Source organism: Vanessa tameamea, chromosome 13 (assembly GCF_037043105.1).
Source record: "Vanessa tameamea isolate UH-Manoa-2023 chromosome 13, ilVanTame1 primary haplotype, whole genome shotgun sequence".
NCBI lineage: Eukaryota > Metazoa > Arthropoda > Insecta > Lepidoptera > Nymphalidae > Vanessa > Vanessa tameamea.
Window position 1 is genome coordinate 8,833,159 of NC_087321.1, and position 12,252 is coordinate 8,845,410.

The window sequence follows — 12,252 nt, forward strand, 5'->3', positions numbered from 1 at the left end:
AAAATGAAAACGATTTTATTATTATTTTGATTTCTTATTATTATGTTCAAAGACTAGTATCTCATATGTTTCAAATGGGTTTTAAATGTTATGGGAAAAATGAAATATTTATTATAAAAAACGTATTTATTATTACTTATAGTACAGTGATTTCGATAATTTACTTGAAAATAATTACAACGTAGGTAATTTTTCGTTTCCACTATTTAAATAAGTCTCTAGTACTAATGAATAGTCAGATATACACGCGGACGTGATGACCAGGCGGGGTCACACGTCGCGCGAGGATGCTGATCACAAACGCACTGCGCTGCGCGGGCGGAGGGCGCGTGTCGAGGGCGCAAGTCGACACACGCCTACCGCCTAAGAACTTAATATAACTTATCTAAGGCTTAGGAGCATTCTCCTTTGATTTTTCGCCGCTCTCTTCCGAAGAGTCCTTCTCTGCACTTTCATTCTTTTCTGAGCTCTCGCCGCTTTCTTCAGAACTGTTCTTTCCTTTTGCTGGAGCGTCATTCATGATTGTTTCTTCTGATTTAACCTCAGGTTTGGCAACATCTTTCACAGCATCGATAGGTTGCGCAAGAGGTACGACCTCCTTGTCTTCTTTGTCCTTTGGTATTTCAATAGATTTTACATCTTTAGCAGCGTCAGTTGACTGTTCAACTTTAGGAGATTCGGGCTCATTTTCTTTAAGAGCTTGAACATCTTCGGTAGGTTTTGCAGATTTAGCATCCACTTGTACTTCAGCAGGCTTTACTTCATCTTTGATAGCCTCGGCAACAGTTTTAGCTTCGGCTTGTGGCTTTTCCGACTCCTTCTTTTCTTCAACTGCGTCACGAATTACACGGGTAGAGTCATCTGATACAGCGGCGGTTTTAGCGGCAGCAGATGCATCTGAAGCCGTTGCAATTTCAGCTGGCTTTTCTTCTGACTTTGATTCTACCGATAACTTCTTCTCGCTAATTTCAACAGCACTGGACTCAGGAGCATCTGCCTTAACTTGCTTGTCTTCAGGGTTAGCGTTTTTACCAGAAACAATCGGTTGCGGATCAGAACTAGGGCTGATAGCAGCAGGGTCAACTACATCATCAGCTATTGCAGCAGGGTTTTTTACTGCGTTGACTACGTCAATGACTACATCAGGAATAGCTGATTTCGCCAACGGTGCAGTGATCTCTTCAACCTTGGTTTGGCTTTCTTCCGGTTTAGACTCTTCTACGGCTGCTGTCTTTGTTTCGGGTTGTGCACTTTTTTCCTCTGGTTTAGGTTCCACTGCTTGGCTTATTTCCGGTTTTAGTTCAGGTTCAGTACTAACTGGAACTGATTCCTTAATTTCGGGAATAATTTCTTTCTTAACTTCGGGTACAGCCTCAACCTTGGCCTCGGGTTGTACCTCAGGGGTAGCATCTATGGGCTTATCTGCACTTTTAGCTTCAGGTTCTACTGGTTTTTCAGCGGCTTTAATTTCTGGTGCAGGTGCAACGTCAGCCTTTTTTTCTTCCACGGGGATAGCTTCTTTTTCGCTTTCAGGCTTGATGACATCTTCAGATTTGACTGCAGGGACTGATGGAGGTGCGACGGGCACATCTTGTTTCTCCTCAGCGACCGGCATCGCCAAGCTCACAGCCGCAAAGGCCATGCAAAGTAGTAAGACCTTCATCCTGAAAAGACAAATTATGTAATTAGTGGTTTGACGAAATAATGATCGCGAGATTGCGTAGAATTCAAATGCACGTCTGCAAGTCGTGAGTGCGGTAAGGCCAATGTTACGCGCCGCCGGCCGGCACCAACGTCTAAAGCAATTTTCCTATTAAGGTTGAATCATCTAAGGGCCCGATACGCTGGGGACGGCTGCCTATCTTCTAGTCATATTAAATTAAAGCTAATATGAATAAGTAGGATGTAAACTATTTGTGAAAGTGGGCTATGGAATATCACTTTAAACTTTTGACAATTTCCAAATAATATTACAGGGATAACAAAAATAGATATATTTATTTTAAAATTTGACATAAGGATTACGTTATTGATGGATGTAATAACTATAAGAGGTTGTTGGTCCGCGTTCTATTTATACCCTAGCTAGTTAAAGGGAAGACAAAGACATCCTAGGTCCTGTTGGAATGCGGTTTGGCGCCGCTCTACAAATAGAATACAACTTCGAACGGGGTAGTTATTTTAAAAACCAACTTGTTTTGCTCTGGAATTACAGCAGCGTTACAATAATTAGCGGGTGCAATAATCCCGTGTTCACAATGCTGTTCATCAGCTTTACATAACAACTATATATTACGAGACGCTACGATGTATTAAAGTCGTATATTTTTGTACTTAATAACTGATTTACTCTTACGTGCCCTTGATATTTTAATGATTCATTTGACGTAATAACGTATTGTGATAATCTCTCGCCTAGTCCCAAAAATATGGCAAAAACCTGTATCAAATTGGCCAATTGTGTTCGGTACGATATATTAATATGCCACAAAATCCTATTGTTACTTTTTCTGCGAAATGAATGAAGTAAGTTGGCACATGATGGACACTTCCTACTGCGTGCTGTTGGCAGGATGCTACACGCGCGTCAGTAATATGGATGATCCGGCGAGACCATCACACATTATCTGAATTTTAATCGACTGATTGAATGGAATCGGCAACTAGAATGCAGAGATGCTATCGCACGTATGATTCACTCTATCAACGATAAATTTTAAACAGATTTATAAGTGAACTTTAATTTCTTGGTAACAAAAACAGATAAAATAGTATTCATGTTAAAAATTTGTTAATTTTTATAATTATTATGAATTTAATATTCAATATGTAAACATGTGTAAAAAAAAACATCTAACATAATACATAGTATCCTAGATGTATTTTTTTTATTTCAATCGATCGTTGCCTTTTATATTGTTATTTAGCGTATCACGGCATTCTGTATTTTTAGTTTTATTAAAGAAAAATATTTAAAAGAAAATCGCTGAGTTCTCCTTTCTTTCACATATTGTTTGACTGTATAAGAATCTTTTGAATAACGAATATCAATTAATCATGCTATACAACCTTTTTTATTCATTATAGCTAAATAACTAAAAAAAGACACTGGCCACATAACAACATTGCATCGGCTGCACTTAAAAATAATAAGATTAAAAAATAAGACACATCAACACAGCGAACAGGTTCCAACATCCGTCGAGGGCATTGGCACCATCGATCGTAATTAATACATAATCATAGACTTTATTGTTTTCTTTTTTAGTTATTAAAATTCTGTAGTCTATAAAAAAAAACTAATTATTGCTCAGTACAATCTTATGTATGTGTATCTTTGGAACTTTTCTATTTTACTTTTTTTTTATCTGGGTAACTAATAACTAAATCGATGAAAAACCAACCAGTGGTTTTCTTGTGATGCATGAACCAGTCTGCCAATTATATTAAAAACATATTCTCCACGAAACCTCAAATTATATATCACGAAACCCTTGCTGCAGTCATACTATAATTATGTCTAGATTACGAATCACTATGTCCTTTTTTTCTCTGGTTAACACCTAACTATTGATAATAACATAGTATATTATTTTATATCGATACATACATAAGACTAAATTTCATATTGAAAAAAAAATTACAAGCAATAAATTGATCGTCAAAATATCAAGCACGTCTTGCATGACTGCGTTTCATTTGTGTTCGTTTTTAACGTAACTGATATGATTTATGTGATTGTTAGTTAGTTATTTTCTGGAAGGATATCCTCGGTGGACTGAGGGCAAGCATTGTCGTCTTCCCACACATCGGCGCAATCTTTCAATTGAATCCCAGCGCATGCCGGCTTATTGCGCCAATCAAAAAATATGCCGGCACTCAAACGGACCACGGCTATTTGTATATAGGGATAATAATGTCGATGTATTTTTATTACATTTCTGTCTTTTATGCTTGCTGTTATAAATACAAATTTTATTTACAAATTTTCTATGTGAACTCTACAATTTCCATATAGCTCGCCAAAATATGTAATTTATGTTATGACATTGACCGAAGAATAAGTAAGTATGTCAAGCTATTTGAACATTATATTGTTTATAAACGTGTTACAATCTGTGTAGCTCGAACAGACTTTCTACTTGATCACTAGGTGCAACCTTATTTAGTAGGCCTTGTAAAATTTCGCCTCAGACCTAAGTTGCAACATAAATTACATACCAGCGATTATATTAACTAAAAATGATTTTATGACTTCCTGAAATTTTACATTTTTTTCCATCCAACATTGGAAAAAATAGGAGATGTATTTCTTTTTATATCTTTGCTTCGCTTCCTTTTATTTTATTATACTGGTATTGGTAGTAAAGTTTATGTCGATCTTCTATGAAAATATTCATTCCCTGTGTAAATTTATTTAGTATATAAAGTTATAAACTTCATTAGATTAAGCATCATCTTAAAACTGCATATAAACGTTGACTTTTTATAAAGAAAAAAGCAACAAACAGATATAATAAATTTCGCACCAAACCTTAATAATATGAAAAAAAATATAATTAGCAATTACTATAACTCTAATGTGAGTCGTGAGCATTTGATGGTCCAATTATAAGTTTACTACGTCTCAAATAAATTTATTTAAACGACCCTGTATAATGCTATAATGTAAGATAATATCTTGTATGACAGACACGTTTTATGAGACATTTTTCGCAAAATGTTATCCTATAGAACTTCTAAACAGAGATTATTCTATACATCGCACTACTGTGCATTAATAATACTATATTTTCTGAAAACGCTTTAACGTATACAACAACATATATTCCAAAACTAAATAAATCAATGTAATTAATTCTCGAAAACACTATTGGGCGAAGCGTATAACTTTAAATACTGTCCATTATCTTAAATTTTGTTTAAATACCTTTTCGAGCGTATAAATGAATAACATTTAAATCAAATGATACAAAACAGGTTCATCTCTCATCGGCAGCTTGTACACACGTTCTTGGGAAACTCAATGGTCTCCATTTGCATTAAAGTATCGTTGCATCATGATTCGGATGTATGAGGCTTATTCATGTATAACTTACATTAAATTGGACACGGATTGTCATTAAACTTCGCACGTTTGCTGGACGCACACGGAGTACGAAATTTTTAAAATTTAAGGCGCGACCGTCTGGATCTGTGACCCAGACATGAGTTTTTTTCGTTGTACACGTTTTCACACAAAAACCGATTTGCCGGTCTACTTCTTCCTTTGTTTGACTGGGCTACTTTCCATTGTAAAAATTTTCAATCAATAATAACCTTATTAATCTAGATATTACAAGTATTATTATAAAAGTGGTTGCTGCGTAATATTACGCGTAGATTTTGCAGTACTAGAAACTTTTTGCTTATTACAGAGCTCAATAATCTCTGCAAAAGAGCCAACGACCTCAGTTTATTTACAAATCGGTAAATTCGTACAGTAGATTGATACGCTATAAACGGTAGGCCTAATTTTAGTATTCTCAGTATTACATTATACTGTTCCTGCAGCATGAGGTTCGTTGTCGCATGTCGAAACCCGTTATTCGAGTGATTGTGCAATATTCGACCCACGGTTCATTGTCGAGTTGTCGACGCATTGGGACGCTGATCGATCCTATTATCTCGTTCGGAATAATTCAAATCGTCGGCAATGACGGGGCTTCGCTTCGGCTTCTGCAACACTAGTAATATGAAAGCCCATCAACGTCGTCTATTGCATTATGGGTGCGGAATTTTCTTTCATAATGAGACAGAGGCATACGCTATAAGTAATAAGTACCACGGATAACATCCAAAAAAGCAACGTTTTATAGCTATTGAAACTTGCAATGGAACAAGTTTTTTTATAAAATGTTCCAAAGTACCAGCGAAATACAGCAACGGTAAATCTTGATAAATAGATAGTATATAAAAGTCGTTAGCGATTTCTGGTCTAGAATCATAGGTCAATGCCAGCGGAAGAGCGCTTTGCAGGCGTAACGCCACACATTGCAAGTTAAATGTCAATAAGTGTACTCAATTCTGTAATCGACTTGCATAATATTTGAACCTTAACATTTATTGCACATTTACAAACAAAAAACGTTACTTTTCCTTAACTGATGTATCAAAAGTAATTAAGGTTAAATATTCCTCGTGTCGCGTAATCTTCAATATTTTATATAACATATAAATAAATCCTAGACATTTCTAAGTTAACTTAGTTTATTCTTAGCCAATAAAAATCAAGTTTTATTCTTAAAAAAAATATTTTTTTTTAAAATATAGAACGTTTATATATATGAAAGTAAAATACAACTCATACTATCTTAATTTCTCAAATGGTTTGCTTTTATAATCTATAATACATTAAATCATAATATTTTTGATTCAAGACTTATAAGCACTATTGGTTTGTCATATATTAAGGTGAATGTACATGAGATGAGCCGAAAAAAAACTATATAATACGTATATTTGAAACATTTACTTATTGCCTGTTATATCCTAATCGACTGATGCAACAATTACATGTAGTATGTTATACGAAACATATAGAAATCAAAAAGTTAAAAGTAATACATTTAACAGTAGAAAATACTTAGGCAGTTATTTCATAGTTATAAAGCATTTTCGTCTTTAATTAATTCTAATAATCATTTGATATTAATTATTATCCTCAATTTCAAATTAGCGTAAAAATTATCTTTTAAAAAATCAAGCTTAAATACTTATGTGATATATTTATAACCTAAACAATAATTGATGCATTTAGCATATACGAGGAAAATACTTAGTTAATGCTACACGGAAAAATTTCATACCGATTGATGGATAAGATTTTTAAAACAATTACATATTTATTTAAATAACGACCTTGTTTGTCCGAAAACATTTCCATGCATAGTTTAGAGCATGACTAATTGTTGACGATCCGTGAAAATTATTATTACGTCGAACAATTGATGCGGCAAGTCTATTTGAATAGAGTCCAGCTCAGCATCAACTGACTTCTGTCAAATCTCATGGTCCTCTTTTGTATAGGATTCGGAGTGGACTTTAAAAGATAATTTAATTTTTAATATTTCTTCATTCTAAGTATTCATTGAGTTTTAAAATTTCAAGTTCAAGTTAAATAAAGGAGAATATATTATCCAAAAATAATAAAGCAACAAACAGCAGATTTTACTGTTTAAAACTTTGAAGTAATATTAAAAAATATATATTATAGATAACATCACGAAATACCGTCACGAATCACTATGATGGTCATAACCACAATTTTTGTTTAGTATGTATAAATCAATGTAAAACATTATGGTCCCATGTCACATACAAGCGGAAATGTACTGCGCAAATATATGGTAAAATGCGTCACATTATTGACAGAAACACATGCAAGTGAATGATTTATACGACACTAAAAGCGTAGTATCGATCTTCGAGATTAATACGATTATTGAAAATTAATTCTCGCATTGTGTAGTTGTTTCAAATGAAAAAAAATATTGTTTCCAAAAACAAATTTGGTCTTTTCAGCGCTCGAGTAAGCAACGTTAATATTTTCATTTAAATCTCCATATTCACCAGCAATCGCTAAGTTAAATTATCAACTTCTTTCTAATAGAAAATAATTAACATAATCCTCTTAGATGTTTAACGTCTACCGTCAGCTATGATATATATTTTTTATTTTTTGTAAAAAGAATGGGAAGTGTTCACCAGCGTCTCTAAAAATTACACTGAATTAAATATCAACCACCCTTAATCTACCGCTACCGACGCTACAGATGTTCTTAAATATGTCATATAAAATAGAGACGAATTTGTCATCTCTACAATCTTTATACCATTAAAATCTATTTAGCAATTAAATATGACCTTTATTCGAACATTTTATTATTACCCGTCGAGATATCGATCAACTCAGGGTATGTGGAGTCTATGAGTCATGAAAACGTCAGTACCACACGTGCTGAAAAAGTTGATTGAAAATTACCAAGGCTTGCCTTATACCGCTTATACCCAGTGTAACTAATCAACAAAATCATTATAGCAGCAGATTATTATTGGTGACTAACAGTGATTGTTGTGGTTCATATTGTAGCGAATTTTAATTGCCATTATTTATTCATTATAGTTTAAATAGTGTTTACATAATTGAACTTTTTAAAGATTTTTTTTTTTATTTGCTATGTTATCTTTTGCATTTCTATTGGTATCGTAACAAATTTTAAAATTCGTTTTGAAAAATAATTATAATTTATACGACAGCCTCTTTTATTAAAATATATATATATATACCAAATTATTGTATATAAATGTCCTCAATTACAATATTAATATTATAAATACGTTTGATTATTTGATTTTTAAAATATACATAAGATTGATTATACTATTCTTTAATAATGTTAAGGCTCCACGAAGGATTGTAGGTATTTAAGATTTTAAGATACGGTCGACTATTTGCAGGTGGCCCTGGCAGGCTGGATATAATAATAGAGCCTTGGACATTATGTTATTTTAAACCACTGCTTTATAAGAAAGATGTCAGTTTGTTTTTGTGTTTTATTAACTATGTATGACGAATTCGTTAAGTGCAAGTCGAATGTATAAAAAGGGATGCAGCTACCTTCTAATAGATCTTATTTATTGAACCGCAAAGGTCACATTTTTTCTCTTGTATGATTCGGTGCTTGATAAAGGTAATGTAACTGATGTCTGGTTCGTAAGTTTTATTTTATATTCGACGTATGAAATACATGTAACTAAAACGATTTGAATCTATAAAGGTCGATTGTACTTATTCAATACGCTCTGACGAAAGAAAATGTAATCCTTACGAAGACGTAGAACTGTTATATACGAGTAAGTCTTCTTTACGTAGGATTTGATATATAACATATTACAGTGACTAAGGCGTAAATAATTCTTTGAAAAATCAGTAGATTTTATTTATTTGATAACTGTTTAAATTTTGTAATCTTGTTTAGTTGTTGATATACACTATTTAGTATGTTCTAAATCTTACGATAAATGATAATATATTAATTATAAAACGTTTTTCTTTTTTTGCTTCTCTTTTTATTTATTGAGAGTGTTAATCATTCAGCCTAAAAATGTATTTTTAAAAGTAATCGTTTGAAAATAACTATGGGAAATGATCTAATATTAAAATGAGGCAAGGCAGTAAACACGGCAGTTGTTAAACTCGTGTTTGGAAACCATTGGAGCGTAAGATCAAACTAATCGTGCTTGACTGGCTTAATAATAGAATACATAATTGATATTATTGTTGCTCTGTTATAGTTGTATATTTGTCGAACTTATATTTGCAAATAAATCACGTATATAAAAATACACTATTAATTATTTATTATTGTTTAAAAAGTTCTTTATCGATTATACTCATAATAAAAATTATAAAACAAAATAGAACCTATGTAGAGCGTAATATACTAACAAAACTGTTAATAAAAAATACTAAAAACTATAAAAAAATTTAATATAATCTGTCTATTCCTAGTTGATTTTTTTTTTACATCAATGTTGAAAAGCTTACCTTGTTTATTACGGATTCCAAGTCAATACAAGATGAATAGTAGAAGATGTTGACCACTGACACAAATTAAAAAAAAACTTCCGATTTTTTTTTCTTGTGTGCGTGCGCTGGAACGGCCGGCAAAGTATTGGTGGTAGTTTGACAATTCCACCGTTTATATAGCAATGTCTGACTCGACACTGCAAGTGATCTGTACATCTTTTATATGAAGCTTTGAGCGCATCAGCTTTGTATCTAGTTATAGCCATTGTATATTTCAAGTTTAATAAAGTTTTTAAACTAATTAGCAGTACTCGTTCTAGTCATCATAACAGCAGTAAGGGTAATTCCATTAAAAGTAAAGTCTATAATATAAAAATGGAAATTTAATAATTAAAACTTTACTACATATTTATTTTGATTTAACTCGTAAAAATAATTTTAACTCCATTTCGAGTTATTTAGAAAAAATCTCAATTTAGTAATAAGTGTTAGTTGATTGCACTTCACAAACAAAAACGTATAAAATTAACTTATTCATTAAATTAAATATAACTAAAGCAATCGCATTTTATTATCTGAAACAAACTTAGCTAATTAATGAAACGGAAGACAAATGCTAGTTTAAAAATAGAATTATCATAAATAACTCAAAAAAAAAGTATTTTTTTATTTTAAAACCATAGACTATCTACTTATGAGTTATCACGGAAGAGCTTACCACAGATAAGAGTAACGTTAATAACTAAGTGAAAGGTTTTTAAAATATTCAAGTTTTCGTCGTTTATCATTCTAAACGGAGATTCCATTAGTGTATATTTATCGTGTTTTGTATTATCATAAAACAGCGTATGCGTTTACAAGAGCATAAGTTTTAGTTAGTTTCATATTACGTAAATGTATTTAATAATGACGTCTTTATATATAGCGTACTAATTCTCATTTATTTATTTATTTTTTCAGCAATTTTTACATACTTAAGTAACGTTCGTTTGACAAGTTTAACACTATTTAACTAGTGGCTGAGGTTTTATTGTTACTTTAATTAATTTCGATCGAATGGGGTTTTTAAAGACGTTAATTTTTTATGTCTTAATTTGCATGTGGCCTTTGTCTATGTACACTTAATTTCAAATTTATTGAATTTTGACATTGATAAAAAAAAATCATGACCATAACTTGACATGACTAAATAAATATTACATAAATATATATATATATAAATGAAAAGATCTATGTATTTTTTGTCATATTAGATTAATTCTATGGATAAAGTTAATGGTATGATTAACACGAGTAAGTCTTAATAACTACATTATTTACATAAAGAGTAAGTCACAGCGCTATTACCCTATTGAGATCGGGTTTTCCATACAGCCATTGTCCATTAAATTGCAAGTTTTTCATTAAATTTTCGCAAGGCACCATAACGTTCTTTTTTTGTCATTTCCTAATTAACTATTGAATATGATGACGCATTAAATTTTCGAGATTTTTGTTAAAATAACTTTAAATAGATTATAAGAAACATACATTTTTTTTAATGATGTATTTTAGTTCAACAAAGAGTTACCTGCAAGTTATAGAGATAGAAAAAGAATCAACATTCAAAAGTAATGATTTAATTAAACGTTTAATTAAATTTGTGAGATGACTATTCCTAAGTACCTACGTGTAGAGGTGTATTATCATATTACGAAATTTAACGACATTGATAGATTTACTAGTGTTAAGATTTTTGTTTATTTTAAACGGTTAGAAAACAACAGCATTCAGTACCATCAAGAAAAACAAATACCTGCGTAAAATTTAAATGGTCATTTACATAAAAAGGTTCTATTGTTTAAAGAATGCCTTTACAAAATTTTCCTTGATTTTGATTGCTTACTTAATATAAAGCAAATTTCATGGCCGCAAAACACATACAAGTAAAAAAAAAGACAAATAGACCTAAATCGAATTACGATCAATTTTTAAATCTTCAACTAAGAATAATAATCATTCGTTGTTTATATTTAACAGACAAAAGTTGCTTGATTAAAGAATGTCGGAACATACTTTGAATGCCATCGGATATACGAAAACTGTCAACATTTCACAACACGACGGGATATTAATATACAGTTATATACTTCAGGTTTTATCTACGTTTTATAGCGTTGGATAGTTTTATATCGAAGTAGACATAATGAACTCCATTAGTTATTACTTCGGTTTGTTGAAACTTAGGTATAGATAAGTATTATTTATAATGTAAGTGAAATATTACAATCGATCCTGATTTCTTGGGCTGTTGACGTATATAATCTTAAACGCATATAACGCATGTTTTGCAGTATATATAAATATTAGTAATAAGTTTACTTTGCAAGCAAATTTACAAGTTCGTCTGGGTATCAACAAATCATCGGTTAGAATACCGCCAAACGTCAATACTTTTTATTGCCATTTTCCGGTTAAGAGGGCGAGCGTTATTGCACACAAGGGATATAACATCTTAGATCGTATAGTTGGCATCGCTTTAAAGGATTAATATGTATATGGTTTATAATTTTAATACAGTTCCTATGACTACGGGTAGGGTTGCCCACTTTATTTTACTTTTCTCAATGTGTGCTAAATTTATTTTATCAATAATATTATATATTATTTTATTTTTTTTTTAATTCATATTTTTATATATA

At 31.6% G+C, this 12,252-nt stretch overlaps 2 protein-coding genes across 2 annotated transcripts in view; one reads left to right on the plus strand and one right to left on the minus strand.

The window, feature by feature from the left end:
* Positions 1 to 12,252, plus strand: part of LOC113403370 (autophagy-related protein 101) — a 60,523-nt gene that overhangs the window by 21,105 nt on the left and 27,166 nt on the right. The gene's annotated exons all lie outside the window — the stretch shown is intronic.
* LOC113403369 (protein bangles and beads) lies at positions 108 to 9,770 on the minus strand. The gene is made up of 2 exons (XM_026643902.2): positions 9,590 to 9,770; positions 108 to 1,664 (listed from the first exon to the last, which is right to left on the minus strand). Exon 2 carries the CDS (start codon positions 1,661 to 1,663, stop codon positions 386 to 388), a length of 1,278 nt encoding a protein of 425 aa, XP_026499687.2. The 5' UTR covers position 1,664; positions 9,590 to 9,770; the 3' UTR covers positions 108 to 385.

Excerpts from the sequence above, each read along its gene's own strand:
- LOC113403369 (XM_026643902.2), bottom strand. The coding sequence starts at position 1,663 with ATGAAGGTCTTACTACTTTGCATGGCCTTTGCGGCTGTGAGCTTGGCG.